General features: G+C 41.0%; 1 protein-coding gene across 1 annotated transcript in view; it reads left to right on the top strand.

Annotated features, from left to right (window-relative positions):
- Positions 1 to 8,040: 8,040 nt before the first annotated feature.
- Positions 8,041 to 20,738, top strand: part of STK38 (serine/threonine kinase 38) — a 43,775-nt gene continuing 31,077 nt past the window's right edge. Inside the window, exons 1-2 of the mRNA XM_012646653.1 lie at positions 8,041 to 8,364; positions 12,142 to 12,277. Of these exons, the coding sequence (XP_012502107.1) occupies positions 12,147 to 12,277 (131 nt within the window). The 5' untranslated portion in view covers positions 8,041 to 8,364; positions 12,142 to 12,146. The remainder of the gene's footprint in view (positions 8,365 to 12,141; positions 12,278 to 20,738) is intronic.

The following is a 20,738-nucleotide window of genomic DNA, read 5'->3' as shown; positions in this document are numbered from 1 at the left end:
GATGGTAACAGATTGTTGGGCCTCTTTTTGCTCTTTTGACCTGCAGCTACACAAGAACCAGTGGGTGATCTGCTCGGCCCCTTTCTCCTAAGCTCACACCCTGATAGTGACTATCTAGATCCGTGTTCCTGAGAGCACAATTTAGGGACAATTTAGCACAATCTGAGCTCCACAAAACCTCTCAAACAAATTTGGAAAATTCTGTATAACAACTGTCCCTGATGGAGAGTCACAATGCTATTAAATGTCCTGAGAAGTCCTGCAATGAAGAAACTCACATAACTTACTTAACCCAGCATTTCAAAACTTATGGATATGGAACACTTCAGGGTGTGTGTGTGTGTGTGTGTGTGTGTGTGTGTGTGTGTGTGTCCTATTACCTCTATTTGGAACAAATGGCATCCAAATAGCTCCGTTTTTAGGGAATTTATGAGATCAGTTATCAGTTGGCAGTCAGGACAGTGCTGGGGCCTCTGCAAACATGGGAAGATTTAGCACGTTCCTGAGGGAGCCTGACCCTGTGATTCACGGAGCTCTCCACCCCACCAGCTGAAAGAAAACCTTTCAACAGTAGGAGCCTCAGAAACTCCCTTGTTTTACAGGGAGGTTCCCATGTAAGCACAATGAGGTCAGTGGACATCTTATCCCTTTCACTTCTGGCTTTGGCTTTCAGATTTATTTTTGCTTTTGGGAACTTGTTTTCGTCACCCTTTTTGTTCACAAATTATATAGTTCTCTTTCTGTCCTTCCTCCATAAGGCCTTCAGACCACGCTTCCCTCCCTTCTAGTATCTTCACTCCCACGCGAGTAGGTGAGCAAAGTTTACGTGTCATTTGGGCACTGGACCTGCCACACTTCACATCCTTCGTCAGTTTTTGAGATTTTGCATCCCCAATTCCCAAAGAAACATTGACTCATCACAGCACAGACACACAGTCATTCGGAAAAAATTAATTTAAAATCTGTGTCTCTTAAGACTTCTCAATTACTTTGGCCCCATCTTTAAGCATTCAGTTTAAAGAAAATAAAATCTCTAAGCAGACAGAAACATATGATCAAAGCTATCGCTGTACTACGTGTTGGCATATCTGCAAGTCCGATACTAAGGAACAATATGGAAAGCTATTTTTGCATTTAGTGCTCTCTTCCCTTTGAGATTTTCAGGTCTGTAGTCAAAGCGTCAGGATAGAAATGACCAGTCAGACACCTGTTGCAGGCCCAGCTAATTATACTAGTGCCTCCCTGAAGGACTGGAGCTGCAAATACATCTTTCTCCTGGCCAGACTTGGTTATTGGCCAGACTCAGCGTGTCCCATAGAGTATATGCGGCCTGGGCTCGGCACTCTCCCTCCTCCCCTCCTAGGACAGTGGGAAAGAAATGGAGGTGAAGAGGCAGCTAGACGGGGGTGGAGGAAGTGCCCACTGACTGTCCCAACCACGCTGTGGGGTTTTTTTTAATTTAATTTTTTTCTTAAAATTTTTTTGTAGAGAGAGGGTTTTGCTATATTGCCTGGGCTGGTCTCCAACTCCTTGAGTCAAGCCATCCTCCCACTTCCACCTCCCAAAGTGCATGGGCCACCACGCTTGGCCCACCCTGCGGTTTTTTAAAACACTTTGACTACCCTAGCACTATTCCCTGATGGGTTGTCTTAATTCACCTGGGAAATACTAATATTTGCTGAAAGCTACGGTTGATATATAAAAGGAGAGCCATAACATTAGTAGGAGGGTGACACTAAAGAGAAAAAACAAAACAAAACATGGAGGGGGGATTAATTAGGAGGATGGAGAGTGCGATGGTTAATTTTATGTGTTAACGTAGCTAGGCTATGGTGCCCAGTTGTTTGGTCAAACACTAGTCTAGATGTTGCTGGGAAGGTACATTTTACATGTAATTAACATTTACAATCACTTGACTTTAAGTTAAGCAGATTACTCCCCATGATGTGGGTGGGCCTCATCCAATCAGTTGAAGGCCTTAAAAGCAAAGACTGAAGTTTCCTAAGGAAGAAGAAATTTTGTCTCCAGACAGCAACATAGAAATTCTGACTGAGTTTCCAGCCTGCTGGAAAACCCTGCGAATTTCAGACTTAAGACTGCAACATCGACTCTTGCTTGAGTTTCCAGCTTGCCCCACACATTTCAGACTTTCCATCCCCCCCCACAACTGCGTGAGCCAATTCCCTAAAATAAATCTCTATTTCCATATACTCTCTATGTAATAATCTCTATAGAGCCTATTGGTTCTGCTTCTCTGGAGAACCCTGACTCCAGAAAGCTCCAGGGAGGATAGCTCTAGAGGAAAAAATTGAGCTGATAGACTAAATGTGAGTTTGACCGTAATCTGAGAAGTTTTCCAGTTTTGTCAGAGAGCTTGCAGATAAGTAATAGAGATTTAAAAATAAAACTATGCAAGAGAAAAAATTGATGCAATTGTTAACTCCAGGGAAAACGAAAAGTGGTACAATAAGACAACTTGACTCACAATTGAAAACACTGAATATTGGCCAGGCACGGTGGCTCATGTCTATAATCCTAGCACTTTGAGAGGCTGAGATGGGAGGATCCTTGAGGCCAGGAGTTTGAGATCAGCCTGGGTAATACAACGAGACCACGTCTCTACAAAAAATAAGAAAAAAAATTAGCTGGGTTTGGTGGCAATGCCTGTAGTCCTAGCTGCTGGGGAGGCTGAGGCAGAAAGGGTCACTTAAGCTCAGGAGTTTGAGGTTGCAGTGAACTATGATGATGCCACTGCACTCTAGCCTGGGCAGCAGAGTGAGACTCTGTGTTAAAAAAAAGAAATGAAAGGAAGGAAGGAGAAAGAAAGAAAGAGAAAGAGAAAGGAAGGAGGAAGGAAGGAAGGAAGGGAAGGAAGGAAGAAAGGAGGAAGGAAGGAAGGAAGGAGGAAGGAAGGAAGGAAACAAACACCGAATATTGATTTAAGAGGCATTGTGGTGGTGGAAGAAGTTGTATGGAAATTGCAGCGTAAGTAAGTTAAATTCTCATCTTCACCGAGGAAATTAAAAAGATCTAAAACTGGCCGGGTGCGGTGGCTCACACCTGTAATCCTAGCACTTTGGGAGGCTGAGGTGGGAGGATTGCCTGAGGTCAGCAGTTCGAAACGAGCCTGAGCAAAAGTGAGACCCTCGTCTCCACTAAAAATAGAAAAAATTAGCCGGCCAACTAAAAAATAGAAAAAATTAGCCAGGTGTGGTGGTACGCACCTGTAATTCCAGCTACCTGGGACCCTGAGGCAGGAAGATCGCCTGAGTCCAGGAGTTTGAGGTTGCTGTGAGCTAGGCTGATGCCAGAGCACTCTAGCCCAGGTGACAGAGCAAGACTCTGTCTCTTTTTCGTTTTCATTATTTTTTCAATTCCTGTTCAGCAAGTTACTGTGTTGAATACTGTAGGCAAGACTCTGTCTCAAAAAAAAAAAAAAAAACAATTGAAACTGAAATTTGAAGAAGTAGCAATGCTGTTTAGAAACAAAGAGGTAAACAGCAGAAAAAACAGCTAAAAGCGCTGAAAGCAGCTGTTTCTAGTGAGTGAATCCGATGGGAGTGGGCGGGGCAGGGAACTGCTGTTTATCATTTTAAGCCTTGTGGATCATTTAATCATTTTCAAGTCTGTACATGTATTACTTTGATAAAGATAAAAACTAAAAGCTGGTTATTCCCAACTGGGGCAGGGATTTAAAAAAAATGTTATGTGGGCCCAATGTGGAAAATTTGGAAAGTAGAGAAAAATATAAGGAAGAAAATAATAACCACTCACAATTGCTCCACTCAGAGAAAGCCACCGTATGTGTTTTAGAGGAATAGGATTATTAAATGAATTTGTGAGATTAAATCATTAGAGCTTAAAGATTTAAAACATCACGATTTCGATATAAATGAACAAATAAGAACAGTATACCACGCATGTAATATTGTAGGTGTAATTACATATAACTATGCACAGTATGATCCCGCATGTGTTTATATGTAAAGTAGGCTGTAGGGATACTCATCAAAATGTTACTTGGTTGGGTATGTTACGGGGTTGGGACTAGGGTGAGGCAAGCAAGGCTCCCAAGATGTCAGCGTGAGGATGCCCTCAGGCTCAGGATCGTGAAAGCGCAGGGGTGGCACCCAGGGTGTGGATCTCCCTACACGTCGTGTCCTGGGTGCCTCCCTCACATGCCTAGGACCCAGGGGCGCTGGAGTCTGGGCACTTTCCCCTTCTTATTTTTCACTTGGATATATGTTCAAGTTCTTTGCTACTCCAAGTGTGGTACATGGACCAGCAGTGTTAGCATCACCTGGAGGCTTGTTTGAAATACAGTGGCTCAGCTCTGCCCCAGAACTTCTGAACCAGAATCTGCATTTTAACCAAATCCCAGGGGATTTATGTGCATGTTACAGTTCGGGAAGCATTGAGCTAGCAGGCACCCAGCACAGGTCCTGTCCTCTTATAGAAGGAACGTTCAGAGGCAACTGATGCCGTTGCTCCCAGTGGGCGGAAAGATGCCTGTCTTTAAGAGGGTTGTGGTTCTCACCAAGAGGCTGAGCATCAGCTGGTGAAGCAATCACAGGTCAGCCTGATGAAGGAGAAGCAGGTGATTCCCTTGGGACAAAGAACGACTTGGGGCAACGTTTAATTAGGAGAGAAAGGCTATTAGGTCTGAAACTGGGGAAAAGAGCAAGACAAAAAAATGCTAATATTCAAACTAAGTAAGTCAAGTCCCATGGGGATGAATAACTTATTGTGCTATAAGATTGCTTTTTTCAAGAGTTTTAGAGAAATTTGTTACAAGACCAAGAAGTTTGGATTAGGTGAATTATAATTATCATTATACGAGGGCCGAGACAATATAGAATAGATAATACAAAGGGATTGTCTCTGTTCAGTGTTCGCATTAACTAGAAGTCAATACGGTCCTGCTATGTATGTCAGTTCTCCATGTAGATTAGTTAGTTAGATTAAAATAGAACAGCAAAGTAACATATACTATTGTGACACACGTTATTGGCTAGATAACGTAGTATCCATTCCCAGCCCAATTCTGCCAATGAGACTCTGAAGATATACCAGAGTCTTCTGAGAAAGTTCTTGTTCTCTTGATTAAAGGGAAAGACAGCTGATGGTGCCCTGATTCACTTTATCCTCCTTGAATGTACACTTGATGCCTGGAGCTGGGGCTGCCAACTTGTATCAATGAGGCAAAAGCCAAAAGAATTAGAGAGGACAAGCCTGACACCATTGAGCCATGTACCTCCAAAATTCTTCATATGTGAGGAAAAAAGAGCCATATTTGTTTAAGCCACTGTGAATCCAGTTACATGTTACTTGAAGGGAAATGCATTCTAAATGATATAATTCCTGGTAAGTACCAGTTCTTTTTGTTCAAATAATACCAATGTTTTCACTGATTGGTATTTTGTGAGAGTTCTAAAGTGATAAGAATCTCTCCACAGTTTGGTGGGTCTGTGGCTGTAACCCCTGGTGATTTAGGTGAAGTCATAAAGTATGGGTGACTTTACCACACATTCTATGCAATGAGTAAAAATAAAGCGATATTATATCACTTTGCCTAATATTACATTTTTATTTTCAGAAGTCCTTGGACAAGAGTAACAAGAGAATATTGCGTTGGTCAGAGTTTTTAAGTGCAAGTCACAGAAACTAACTCTGCCCAATTTATGCAGAAAAGGACTTTATTAAAAGGATATTGAAAAAGGGAATAAAGGATATTACGTAGTACCCAGAATGCCAGGGACAGCCATAGAGCCAGGCTTAGTGACAAAGCCTGCAAGAAAAAGGCCTAATATCACACTGATGATTTGGTCTGATGAAGGAATCTGGGCTCAGATCTTGAAGCTGGTGTGGCTGCTACCATTGACAATAGATGCTGGGTGTGCTGCCACCTAAGCCATGGCCACATCGGCTTTTAGAAACTGTGTGAAGCAGCTCCCACCCTCACCAGAATGGATTCAGAGTGATCCTTCCAGGGCCTGGAAGAGGGTTAGTTGAGCAGGTGAGCAACTCATCTTGGGCAGAAGATTTAAGAAGACAGCAAAAAACTCAGTAATCAAGATAAAGAATATTCTAATGCAATGTTTTAAAAAATCTAAATTAATGCAAAAAATCCATTATGAACAAAATATCAGAATTTAAATAAAGGCAGGCTCTGACAACACCAGGATTAGTAAGGCAAGTACAGGTCACATCATCCAAGTTTCCAACTTCCAGTCTGGGGTGGATGTAAGTGATTGGTGGCATCTAGGTTTTGTACCCTAGCTGCAAGGGAGTCTAGGAGAGAGGATATTTGGAATTTTCGGTTTTGGCAGTGGGAAGTGGGAAATATACTGAAGGGGTTCAGGTGCTTGTGTGGCCAAAAAGAATGACAAATGTCTACAATACTCATGTCTACGATACTTATTGGAGTCTTGGTGAAATGTCATCATTTGGGTTCACAGAGAGCAGCATATTCTGGCTATTTTGAGGAAAACTTTAGTGTTTATTACAGTTGGGGTATAGATAAATTAATATAGGAGGACAGAGAACAGAGAGTGAAATTCTTCTTCTGAAACTGGGAAGGCTCCAAGGGGAAGATAAAGTTTGAGCAGGGCTTTAGAGGAAGGAAAGGGGAAGGGAGAAAGAACATAGGATTTGCACTCAGGAAGTGGGATTCCCTGCTTGGCTACTTGGCTTAGTAGCTGTGAGAATTCAGGCAGGTCACTTAGCTTCTCTAAGTGTTAGTTATTTTATCTGTAAAATCTTATCTTATGTGACCTGCCAAAGAGTTGTGAGGATCGACTGATTAAATGAGGGAAAACTATTTGCAAATTGTAAAGCACTATGCAAACAGCTTGGACTGTTATTAAGAGGTTAAGGATGGGTTAACTTTGACAAGAGGCTCTGGGGGAGAAGGGCAGTGAGAATGAAAGGTGAAGTGACTTTTGTATGAGGCTAGACAAAAGGAAACTGGGCTTTGAAGATGAAAGCAGTCAAGGAAGGCTTGTTTTTTTCAGACCATAAAGGGAACAAAGCCTGAGATCCGAAGCTTGAAGGATAAAACCAAGTCCTGTGGTCTCACCACAGTTATAGGAGAGCAGGGGGCACCATAACACCCATCACAACACATTTGAATGATGGCTGGGAGCATATGCTCCTTTCGCTCCCTAGATGGTCCCTTTGAAGGCAAGCAGGGACCATGTCTTACTCATCTTTGTTTCCAGAAGCCTGATACATTCTAGTTGAGGGCATTCTGCTCCACTCCCAAGGAATGAGTGTGCACCCAAAGGCTAGTACACTTGGGACCTCTTGACCCCAAAAGGTGGTACAAACTAAGCGGTTGGGTAGCCTTGAAAAGCAGGTTCTGTGCACACTGGGTCACCCTCTGGGTAGCTTCCCAAATCTGAGAGCTCACCTTATCCCAGGTAAGGTGTATTAATCCTTAATTTAAGGAGGAGTGGGTGGGACGAAGGGCTCCAGCAGACCTATTCTAACATGGGTGAAAATCAAGGAGTGGGGGACTATACAGGTGATAACATTTCATAAAACTACACATACACACACGCACACGAGTGATGACAAACTGGTTAAATCGGAGTATGGTCTGCAATCAAGTTAATTGCATTGGTTTTGTTAATTGTATCATGCCAACCTCAATTTCCTGGTTTTGAGAATGTATCTTATGTAAGATGTTGAGGAAAGCAGGGTGGTGACAAGTATACGGAACCTCTCTGTACGAGCTCTGCAACTTCTTGTGAGTCTATAATGATTTCGAAGTGAAAAATAAAAACAAAAAAAATACAAGGGGAACTCCCCGCTACCTCCCGCAGCCGACCTCGAGACAGTCCACACAGCATCACACACCTGGGCACACCCCGGTCTCGCCCGCCCGAGGCAGCGGGGGGGGAGGTGTGTGTGTGTGTGTGTGTGTGTGTGTGTGTGCGCGTGTGCGTGTGTGTGTGAGTCTGTGTCTGTGGCGGGCGCGTGTGGCAGCGACGGCGGTGGTGCTAGGGCGGGACGGGGCGGGGCCACGCACGCGCAGACCTGCAATCCCGGCCTGGCCAGGAAGTGGCGCACGCGCAGTCGTGGCCCCGGGCTGCCGCGCCAACCCCTCTCTGCGACTGGGGCCCCGGCTGCCTTGGTCCCTCCGCGGTGCCGTCTTTTCCGGCAGTTGGGGCGCTTCCTGTTGTCCTGGCCGGCAACCGCTCCTCGGCCCCTGTCTCAGAGCCCCTCGCGCGTTGCCTAGTCTCCTCTGGCTAGCCGGCTGCTGCCGCTGCGGCTTCGCCCGTCTGCACGCCGAGACCGCTGGCCGGGAGGGGGGCGTCTGCGGCTGTCCGCCGCCCCCAACCCTACTCCCCTGGTGCTCTGGTGAGTTTCTCGACGTTGCCGTCTACACACCATCCCAGGCTTTTTCCTTCATCTCTTCTTCCCCCGACTCCTCCTTCCCGCCAGCGCCCTCTTTGTAGCCCTGTCCTCTCAGCCCCTCGGCCGCTCTCCTCAGCCTCCTGTCAGCCTCCCTCTTCCTCCGTGTCCAGAGGCTCCTTGTTGGCCCTCCACATTTTCTCAGTCCCAGGCTCTCCACCCTGCCCTTTCTCTCTCTCCGTGTGCACTTGGGGCGGGGAGCCAGGCTCTCGTCTTCTTTCCGTGCTGCCAGCTTTGTCTGCTCGCCGCCGCCCGCCGGTCCCCCGGAGATCTCGGTCGTCACCGATCTTCACCTGCTTTTCCTTTTTCTGGAGTCTAAGAACCTGAGAGCTGTTATCTGAGGCAGAGGTGTCGAAAGCCCACTTGGGGTGTGGTACCTTTGAGTCTGCCGCCTTCCCTATAGTTAGTTTTGGGGTACTGGGCTTCAGCGAAGACTCTGAAGAAGGGAGTGGAGGAAAGGAAAAAGTCGATCAGGACTCAGAGGAAAGTCTGTGTCAGAAAGTGTGCAGAACGGCTAGCAGAGAGACCAGATCTCCCAGTTCACTTAAATGACTACAAGACACAAAGAGAAACTTACTCTTTTTGTAATGCACCGAGGAAGGTCGGAGTGAAGTACACCCTGCGCTTCCTCTCCCGTCCAGCTGACCTGGGCTCTGAATTAGACAGGCAGTAGATACGGTTTCCCTAAACGTAAAGCAACCACCATAACAGGTTCCTCTCCCCACCACAAACATTAGATACCAGCTTCCTTGTAAGAGGATGAGAACTCTGTTCTCCTGCTCTGTACAGAAAACCATTTCATGTCCCAGCCCTATCTCCCATCAGACATATATACTTTGAACTCCTGGGAGTGGACGTCAACAATGAGTGTTTTTTCTAGTTAATCTTTTTTTTAAGGTGCTTACTAAGTGCATAGCACTGTGCATGAGATGGGGGAATGTTAAAAGGAGTATAAGACATTTGCTTGCTTTCCAGTGGCTTATAGTTCAGTAAGAGAGATTAGATATGTGGCTTGAGCAACAGTCATAGCCCCAATGTGGAATTGTCCAAATGAAAGGTAATGGATTGTAACTCACAAAGAAAGTACCATGTTTGTGACAAACGGGGTATTTATAGAGCTTACAGAGTACCATTGTAAAGTCAATCAGTCAACCAGGCATAATCATCTAGATTGAATAAAACAACGGTTTTCATTTGACCTCCTTTTGAGTTTGCAGTCCCTACCCCATTTGTCAGTTTTTAAAAACTTTTAAGAATTTCTGGTAGTGGTGGGGTCATACAAAAAAGGAATTTCTCATCTAACTATTATTCCCTAATTCCGAAGAGTTGAAGGAAGATGAAACAAATAGGGCGGGGGCCTCCAATGGCCTATTATAGGTCAGGGCAGGAAGGCTTGAATTACCAAAAGCTTGAGGAAAAGCCCTATCTTTTGAAAAGTTGATTGACCTAATAAACCTATGAATTGCTGTAGGGCAATATTAATTGTATCTTTTGGTTAAAGGTTATTAGAATTAGGCTAAACGTTTTGCGAGTAGAGGAGGGGAAAGAGGAGGGTTTAAAGAAAGGTCAGATGGTAGGACAGTGCAACCTTTATCATTACATTAGAAACTGTATGTGAAAGTTGAAAACTACTCTGCTAAAAAATTTATTGGCCTAATATGTGAGCATCTTTGAGTGCACTTTATGTCTTTTTGATCTTTTTAAAAAAAGTTTGGGAAGTAATGCCAGTGACTTAAATGAGTCAAAACTTTTTTCCTCAGTTTTTTATGTACCCATTTTGTTCTTTAGTTTTGTTGACAACTAAAAATCATTAACTTGCTCACATTACGTTTATTAACCACCTGATGTGTGGAAGGTATTGTTTATCTCAGGGCTAAATTCTCTCAAATTGTTGTATTTTTAAGTTGAAGTAGTTTCAGTTCTTAAAATAAAACTACATATGTGTAAAAAGGATCTCCTGAAATTTTCAGGCAAAGGAGGAGTATAAAGCTCTCGCTTGCTTTTGACTTGTTTTTAGATCTGGTTTTAAAATTTCTTCACCAGACACACTTAGAGTGCATGTGGTTTTCGTTGTGGGTGGAGGGGGTACAGGCTGACAAATAAGGAACCACACCCAAGCGTCATAAACCAAACAGAGGTTTTTAAAAAAAATTCTTCTACTGATATTCAAAAAACACTTGGTATTAGTAGAAACTTTCCCATAAAAAATAACAATTTATAGTAAGGTAATTCTGAGTACAATGTCTTGAATTTGTGATTACTGATCATTTGGCCTATCGTGAATCAAAATATTTGACTCTAAAGTAGAGCCTTGATTTTGAATCTCTGCTCTGAAGGGATTATTTTTATGTGAATTTCGTCTGAGTATCTTTTTAAAAAATTGCTTGATGTTAAGGCTTTTTTCTTAGTAATAACAGTGTTTACACTGTTTCTTACAAGCCTTAGTTTAATCCACAAAACAATTTAAAAAGCTGCTAAGAGTTATGGGGGAAAACCTTAAGAAAACTTTTTATCAAATGTACTTACTATCTTTGAAAATGGCCCTTGGTCCCTCCCGATTTTTACTCAGCTTTATATTGGGATCAAAAGACAGAAGCATGATAAGAATAAAAGATCGAGTAATATTGCCAATGCTGGAGTCAGGTAGTTTTGGTAAACAATTTGGCCAAGTGTGATAATATAGGTTATCCAGAGTATCTGGGGGAAATGAGATTTTAAATTTAGGAAAAAATCATTTTATAAGTTATCTAAAACTGTTGGTATTGTTTTTTTCTTATGTAAAATGAGGAAGTTAGGATCCCTGGTTTTTAAGGTATGTTTCATCACTAGAATTGCAATTCAGGTTTTTTCTTTGTAACATTCTTCCCTTTATGGGTCTTTATTTTAACTTGTAAATTCAAATAAATGGCAAACATTTATCAACTATCTTAAGGCTGTGTTAGAGCACATACCTATTGATTAGCATTTTATTCATAGATTTTTTTTTTTTTTACTGTAGAAATTGTAAACTTAAAAGTTATTGGTAACAGTACATGCTCATTGAAGAAAATACAGAAAAACATGGAAAAGCATAAGCCAGTACACGCCCAGCTAATTATTTTTTTTGTAGAGATGGGGGTCTTGATATTGTCCAAGCTGGTCTCTAACTCCTGGCTTCAAGTGATCCTCCTGCCTCAGCCTCCCAGAGTACTAGGATTATGGGCATGAACCATCATGCCTGGCCTTACTATAGATTCTTAATTTACCCACAAGGTATTGTGATCTTGTTCTCCTCCTTTTTAAAGGTGGCACTGTGTTTTAAGGATACGTTCACGTGGCTTGTAGGTACCGATAGAGTTGCTTCTGACCTTTGCATGGTATTTCCTATGCATCCACAGCATTTTATTTATTTATTTCGTTAATGAATTACCTTTTCCTTAATGAAAAGCTTCCCATAACACAAATGATGGCATAACGAACATCCACTTCTCATTTGTGTTAGTCCCCTTAAAAGCCTGTGTAACGATCTCTAGTTTTTGTATGTAGGGGTGGGATTTCTGGATCATAGGACACTATATATACTATTTTCACTAAGTATTCTGTTTGTCTGGCTTTCGTCACATACTGTCTGTTTATCCTCCAGAAAACTTGCACCAATTTACATTCCTACCAATAGGGTAGGAGAGTGTATAATTGATGGATTCTAACTCCAAAACTATTGCCTCTTCTTTTCTTTGTTTCTAGCAACCATGGCAATGACAGGCTCAACACCTTGCTCGTCCATGAGTAATCACACAAAGGAAAGGGTGACAATGACCAAAGTGACGCTGGAGAATTTTTATAGCAACCTTATCGCTCAACATGAAGAACGAGAAATGAGGTAAAGAATTTTGTTTGAAAAAATTGTGTCATGGTGTTCATGTCTTGTATCATAAACATACTTATATTGTTGAAAGGAGACAAGGATAGCAGCAGCCATGTTATAACCTATGCCATTACAATGGAGTGATAGTGTAACGGATTTTCAAAGTTCCTGCCATTAACCCACTCATGTCTACTAGTCAATAACACAAAATTCTGTTGCAGGCTGGGCGCAGTGGCTCACACCTGTAATCCTAGCACTCTGGAAGGCCGAGGCAGGAGGATTGCTTGAGCTCAGGAGTTCAAGACCATCCTGAGCAAGAGCGAGACCCTGTCTCTACTATAAATAGAAAGAAATTAACCAAACAACTAAAAATAGAAAAAATTAGCTGGGCATGGTGGCGTGTGCCTGTAGTCCCAGCTACCCGGGAGGCTGAGGCAGGAGGATCGCCTGAGCCCAGGAGTTTGAGGTTGCTGTGAGCCAGGCTGACGCCACGGCACTAGCCCGGGCAACAGAGCGAGACTCTGTCTCAAAAAAAAAAAAAAAAAATTCTATTGCAACATAAAAAATTAATTGATACTCGGAGGCTGAGGCAAGAGGATCATGTGAGCCCATGGAGTTCAAGGCCAGCCTGGGCAACGTGGTGAAACCCTGTCTCTTAGGAAAAGGAGGGCCAGATCCTTGGGGTTAATTGTAAAGGCAGCATGATATATTGGAAAGAGCAGCCTCTTTGGAGTCAGACCTGGTTTTAGACTCCTGTCTGCACCATTTAGTAGCTATATAAAGTTAGAACAAGTTTTTTAGTCTCTCTTTGTATCATTTCCCCCATTTGGAAAATGGGAATAATAATACTTACCTTGCACGATTGCTGTGGTAATTAGATATAACATACATGTATACCCACCACAGTGCTTTGCACATAGTAATCACTTAGTTAATGGTGGTAGTGGCAGCTGTTATTATTACTGATCTGGTATGTATTATCCATGTAGTAACTCATAATTTAAAAATATCTTTCCAATATTTTATTAGAAAAGTATTTGGAAGTACAGAAAAGTTGAAAGAATTATACAGTGAATACACATATACACATAATCTAGAGTCTATAATTATCATTTATTATATTTATTTTATCATATATCCATCTATCCCTCCATTCATTAGTCCATCTTAATTTTTTGCCATACTTGGTATGTTACAGACATCAGTATATTTCTGAATATTTCTGCTTATATAACAGTAACTAGAGTTCAATATTTATATATTTTTTGGGTTGGTATAAAATTTATATACAATGAAATGTACAAGTTGAAGCATTTCATTCGATGAGTTTTGACAAATGTATACACTTGTATAACTTAAACCCTCATCAAACCATAGAACATTACCATCCTCCCAGAAAGTTCTTTCATGCCTCTTGCTCCTTCAACCTTAGGCAACCACTATTGCGATTTTGTTTCTGCCATAGATTGGTCGTGCCTATTCCATACAAGTGGAACATACAAATGAAATTATACAGTACATATTCATCTGAGTAAAGCATCTTTCATTAGTGTAATGTTTTTGAGGTTCATCTGTGTTGCTGTATGTATCAGTAATTTGTTCTTGGCTGGGTGTGCTGGCTCCACCTATAATCCTAGCACTTTGGGAGGCTAAGGTGAGAAGATCACTTGAAACCAGGAGTTCAAGACCAGCCTGAGCAACATAGGTAGACTTCGTCTCTACAAAATAGTAAAAAAAAAAAAAGTTAGCCAGATGTGGTGGCACATGCCTGTAGCCCTAGCTACTTGGGAGGCTGAGGCAGGAGGATAGCCTGAGCCCAGAAGTCTGAGATTGCATTGAGCTACGATGATGCCACTGTACTCTAGCCCTGGTGACAGAGTGAAGCCCTGTCTCAAAACAAAACAAAATAAAATAAAAATAAGTATTTTGAGTACCATTCTGTTTTCTGACTATATCTCATTTTGCTTATCCATTCTTTCATTGATGGGCTTTTTTCAGTTTTTGGCTATTTTGGTTTGTTTTCTTTTTTTTAAATAATATTGATTTTTTTTTTTGAGATGGGGTCTCAGTCTGTTGCCCACCAGACTGGAGTACAGTGGTGTCGTCACAGCTCACTGCAACCTCAAACTCCTGGGCTTACGAGATCCTCCTGCCTCAGCCTCCTGAGTAGCTGAGACTATAGGTTGTGCCACCATGCCCGGGTAATTTTTAAATTTTGTATTTTTTGAGACAGAGTCTTGCTTTGTCGCCCAGGCTAATCTCAAACTTCAAGCCTCAAGTGATCTTCTACCTCAGCCTCCCAAAGTGCTGAGAGTATAGGTGTGAGCCATCGTGCCCAGTTTTTTACTATTTTGAATAAGCTTCTATGAACATTTGTGTAGAAATCTTACAGTGAAAGTTTGTTTTTAGTTCTCAAGTAAATACCTAGGAGTGGAATTGCTGGATCATAACATGCATTGGTGTATGTTTAATTTTATAAGAAACTGCTAGACCTTTTTCCAAAATATTACCAATAGTATATGAGAGTTCCAGTTGCTTTACATTTTTGCCAACATTTAGGTTGTCAGTGTTTTAACTTTAGTTATTCTGTTGGGATGCTTAGTGGTGTCTCTCTGTGATTTTAATTTGCATTTCCCTGATGACTAACGTGTAAGTCTTCTAGCTTTGTTCTTTTCATTTCAAGATTTCTTTGGATATTCTAGGTTTTTGCATTTTCATTTAAATTTTAGAGTCACTTTGTCAATTTCTACAGCAGAGCCTAATGGAATTATGATTAGAATTATATTGGATCTGTAGATCAAATCAGGGAGAATTGACATCTTAACAGTATTTTTTTTTGTTTTGAGACAGAGTCTCACTCTGTTGCCTGGGCCAGAGTGCCATGGTGTCAGCCTAGCTCACAGCAACCTCAAACTCCGTGGGCTCAAGCGATCCTCCTGCTTCAACCTCCCAAGTAGCCCAGACTACAGGTGTGCCCCACCATGCCTGGCTAATTTTTTTTTTGTTTCTATTTTTAGTTGCCCCGCTATGTTTTTCTATGTTTAGTAGAGACGGGGCCTCGCTCTTGCTCAGGCTGGTCTCAAACTCCTGACATTGAGCGATCCACCCGCCTCAGCCTCCCAGAGTGCTACGATTATAGGTGTGAGCCACCGCGCCCGGCCATCTTAACAGTATTGAATCTTTTGATCCATGGTGATTTTGGATACCATATTCCATGGTATATCTCTCCATTTTATAGGTCTTCTTTAATTTTTCTCAGCGGTGTTTTATAGTTTTTAGTGTGGAGGTCTTACATGTCTTGTTCACTTATTCCTAGTATTTTGGTTTTTTTCATGCTGTTGTAAATGGATATCTTTCACTGTCTGGTTGTTTGCTGCTAGTATATAGAAATATAACTGAATTTTGTATGTTGACCTCATATCCTGCAAATTATTAATTTACTTATTTGTATTTTTTTGCATATTTCTTAGGATTTTCTACATAAACAATCATGTCATTCATATAGAGACTGTTTTACTTCTTTCTTTTCAATCCATTCAACTTTTTTTTTCTTGCTTTATTGTGCTGGCTGGAACTTCCAGTAAAATGTTGACTAGAAGTAGTGGGAATGGATATCTTTGCTTTATTCTTGATTTAAGAGGCAACTTGCTAAGTATTTCTCTATTAATTATGATGGTAGCTATAGGATTTTCGAAGATGTCCTCTATAGACTGAGGAAGTTTTCTTAGTTTGTATTTGGCTGAGAGTTTTTATCATGATTGGGTGTTAAATTTTTTCAAAGTTTTTTTTGAATCTTTGAAATAATATTTTTTTCTCCTTTATTCTTTTAATAAGGCAAATTACATGGACTGATTTTTTTTTTTTTTTTAAGAGACGGGGTCTTGTTCTGTCACCCAGGCTAGAGTGCAGTGGTCTGATCATAGCTAACTGCATCCTTGAACTCCTGGGCGATCCTCCTGTCTCTCAGCCTCCTGAGTAGCTAGGACTATACTAGGTACATGCCACCACACCCAGCTTAATTTAAAAAAAAATTTTTTTTTGTTAAAAAACTATTTTTTTGTAGAGATGAGGTCTTACTATGTTGCCTAATCTGGTCTCAAACTCTTGGCCTCAAGCAGCCCTCCAGCCTCGACCTCCTGAAGTGCTGGGATTACAAGCATGAGCCACACAGCACCTGGCCAATATGCAACTTTTGCGCTGTTCTATTGTAGTAGAGCAATAGGTTATATTTGAAATAAAGGACTTACTGCAAGGGGAGATGTGTCCAAAGCCTACAGATAGAAGAAAGAATAACATTTATTTGGCATTTGTTTCTTGTATAAAAGTAAAATATGAGGATTTAGAGCAGTTTCATAGAAGCACTACAGCAAGTTCTTCACATTGGTTTAAAAATAATTAAACTCTCTGACTCTAGTGTCCATTATATAGTGCTGCAGGATGGTCTTCTGTTATTGCCACTGTAGACTGTAAACATTCAGTGGTGCAAGTGCATCTTCTTTATTTCTTCAATCTGTGTTTTGTCTTCAATAGCATCCTCTGATGTAAGCTTCTCTAAGAACAGCAATTATTCTCCTATTCTCCCTTATGCAATCCTAGGTACCCTGTAGGTATTGATAATTGCTTAGTTATTCATTAAAAAAATCACTAAATAAACATAATTAATTTTATTTTTAAATTTTTTATTATTTTATTTTTTTAGAGCCAGGGTTTCACTCTGTCACCCAGACTGGAGTACAGTGATGTGATCAGAGCTCATTGGAGCCTTGAACTCCTGGGCTCAAGTGATCCTCCCACCTCAGCCTCCCAAGTAGCTGGGTGTACAGGCATGTACCGCCACTCCTGGCTAATTTTTAAAATTTTTTGTAGAGATAGGGTTTCACTGTGTTGCCCAGGATGGTCTCAAATTCTTGGCCTCAAGTGATCCTCCTGTCTCATCCCCCCAAAGTGCTGGGATTACAGGCATGAGACACCACACCTGGCCAGGAACAAATTACTGATAGACATTGCAACACAGATGAACCTCAGAAACATTACCCTGAATGAAAGATGCCTTACTCAAATAAGTATGATTCCATTTACATGTTGTATCTGTATGGAATAGGCAAGACTAATCTGTGGTGGAAACAATTTAATTAATTAATTAAAAAATAATGTATAGCAGTTTGAAATCAAAATGGAGGAAACAGGTACTTCCTGTTAAAAAATATTTTTTGTTCTTTTCTTCTTGAAGACTATTTTGGTAGATTACTTAAAGCCATGAAAATCCAATTTAATAGATAATAACGGTATGCCCTTTTTGTCCATGAAATCAAATAAGGACTTTCCTACATTTTCCTTTCTGGGAACCTCTATGTTCTACAACTCCTCTTAGATATTCCTACCTTTTTTTAAATTTTTTTGAGACACAGTCTCACTCTGTCTCCTGGGCTAGAGTGCCATGGTGTCAGCCTCGCTCACAGCAACCTCAAACTCCTGGGCTCAAGCAATCCTCTTGCCTCAGCCTCCTGAGTAGCTGGGACTACAGACGTGCAGCACCACACCCAGCTAATTTTTTTTACTGTTTTTTTTAGTAGAGACAGGGTCTTGCTCTTGCTCAGGCTGGTCTGGAACTCCTGAGCTCAAGTGATCCTCCTGCTTCGGCCTTCAGAGTGCTGGAATTACAGTTGTGAGCCACCGTGCCTGGCCAATATTCTCACCTATTTTTTCTTAACTGTGTCTACATTTGATCTCATCTGATACTGAGTAGAAGTATGTGATTATTATTAGTGATCCAGTGTCAGTTTTATTTAAGCCCTAATGATGGATAAATCCAGACCTTCTAATGGTCTTCACTGACCAGACAGATAACAGTGAAACCAGATTATAGAATTGAAGTAATTGGTTGAGATTTTAAAAATTTGAGTAATATTAATTTTCAGGATATTAGGCATTTTCTCAATTTTGATCATAGAGATATAATCACATTTATACTATTTTTCCTGATTATAAGTGTCTCAACAACAGAAATTAGAAATATTGTCTATTCACCTGTCTTTGTAGAGTGGAAGAGCTCCCTCTTTCCCATTTTATTGCCTCTGAATCAGGCTGTGATGGGATGGGAGCCTAAATTAGGTATAAAAAAGAGTACTAATTATAAGTAGTAGTCATGAATGTGTCTGCACATGGTTACACATTCTCACCTCTTTTTTTAATTTAGCGGCATACATTTTTTAAAACTAGCTGTGTACAAAGCCCTGTTCGTAGTGGAGACGGGAGATTCAGATATGGTCCTTGCCTGCAAAAGAATTTACCCTCTCATATGGGAAATGAGCACACACGGAAATAAATGGAGCACATGGAAGGCATCGCTGGGGTGAGGGTGGGTGTGGCCTCTAAGTGTGAAAAGTGGCCTGGTCTCTTTCTCAGCGTTCTGCTTTGGAACACTGGAGTTGATTGAGGGGTGGCTCCACTGAAGACTGGTGTATTAGCTAACCTGGCACTGCCACTAGAGAGCATGCCTTTTGGGGGGCTTGCTTTTCTTTTTCATTATGAACAATTTTAAATATACACACAGGTAGATAGAATAATACAGTGACACCCCCCCGTATGTTCATCCCTTAGATTCATTAATTATTAGCACTTTGCCACATTTGCTTTATGTGTTCCATTTTATTTTTTCTTTCTATTGTGTTTTAAAGTAAATCCCAAACATCTGTCGTTTTAATTCTACATACTCTAATATGCACCTCCAAAAATATGGCCAATTTCTCACATGGTCTAAATGGCACCTTGAATTTAACCAAACTAACGGTAATTCTTCTGGTATCATTTCACAGAGGACATCACTTTTAAGTGTCATTTCAGGCTGTGCCTCCTATTTTTGGTGTCCTCAAGGCCTTTATGGATCTGGTCCCAATAGATTGTTATCATGATAGCTTTTTCTGGATAATTTCTCTAAAGAAATAATCTAATTGTGTTAAAGGAGTTAGTTCTGATAACTTTACTCTTAGGCAGGTGTTCTACTGAAACCAATTTAATTACACTTCATTAAAGCTGTGGAAAACCTCTCAGTTTGAAGTTAGGTTTAAAATATAATCAGAAGGAGCTGGTTTTGTGACATAGTGGATAGCATATTGGACTTGTAGCCCAGTCTGATGTGGTCATTCAAAAAAAATATAATAGGAGGTATGTGGTGGTATTTGGTACTCAAGACACAAGAAGAGCTGACCACAGTTGAGTTCTTACAGCTTTTGCCAATATGTTATGCTTTGACTCTTCTTACTCTTCCCTACTTCAGCTATCTAATGACTGAAATAGAATTAATTTACACCCCTGAAACTACCAACAGTACAGCTTTCTGCCTCCAGTACATGTGCACACATAAATGCATATCTCAAAATATTCTGGGAACTGGGAGAAGAAAATTGGGAAGACTGGGAGCCATGTAGATGCTTTTTTCTTTCCATCAGGATCAGAGTAGGTCATTTCACTTCCTCAGAGTTTGGACACAAATTCTTACTCATTGTTTCATCCTGTGAATTTGTAATATAATTTCTAACAAAATATTCATTTAGCTAAATGCTATTATTACATTAAATATTCATTGACCAAAATGAAACTCATTTTCTTCCCATGTTGCTTTTTTTTTTCCTTTTCCTCCACTCCGTGTTCCCCCATTCACAATACAGCCCAGGCACAGGGCCTGGGCTGGGGTGTACATGGGGTAGCTTCACTCTGCCTGCTCTTTCTATACAGTCAGTGTAAGAACATAGCCTGTGGTAAGCACTCTTTCCATGTTCCTACCTCTGTGCTTCCTATGTTGGTTAGTGGCGTCATTATCCCTCTAGACAAGAAATTGTAAGACTTTTCCCTTGACTCCCACTGCCAGTTGGTCATCTTTGCAACAGCTCCTTTCATTTTGTTCTAGCTTCAAATCTTTACTGCATGTCTGAGTCATTACAATAACTTTCAACTGGCCTCAGATCTTTCTGAGTTGCTTTCCCTGCCAGTTCATCAGATTCTCATTACTGCTGCTTACCATTCTAAAATAGGAATCTCATCACATCATTCCTTTGTATACAAGCCTCTTTTAAGCTCTCAGTTGTCTACGTGCTCTTGGTACAGCATACACTTTTATTCTTCCCTGCCCTGTCCATATCGCCTGTTTATCTGGAAGTGGTGGAGATTTCTAGCCCATGTGCTTTCATTTATTATGCTGAATAAATGAAGGTTCTGTGGAATTGGTTGTAAGGAAGTTTTACTTCTTTTAATTTTATCAAGTCAGTATGAGACTGTATATAAAAAATATTATTGGATGGAGTTTCTAAACTGAAGTTCAGTACTCTAAGAGTTTTCAGTCTTAAGTTTTGATAGTGGTGCCAATCACCTTTCTTAATCATAGTTTTCTCCTTAAATCTCCAAATTCTGTCTTTACCTTTGTTGCTTATTACTCTTTGCTTGTGGCAGGGAGGAGGAGGAAGATGCTAAAATAAAGGAA

This window comes from Propithecus coquereli, unplaced genomic scaffold, assembly GCF_000956105.1.
Source record: "Propithecus coquereli isolate 6110/MARCELLA unplaced genomic scaffold, Pcoq_1.0 Scaffold248, whole genome shotgun sequence".
NCBI classification, from domain to species: domain Eukaryota; kingdom Metazoa; phylum Chordata; class Mammalia; order Primates; family Indriidae; genus Propithecus; species Propithecus coquereli.
Note: the sequence above shows the minus strand (reverse complement) of the source record. Positions and strands in the feature narration are given on the sequence as shown.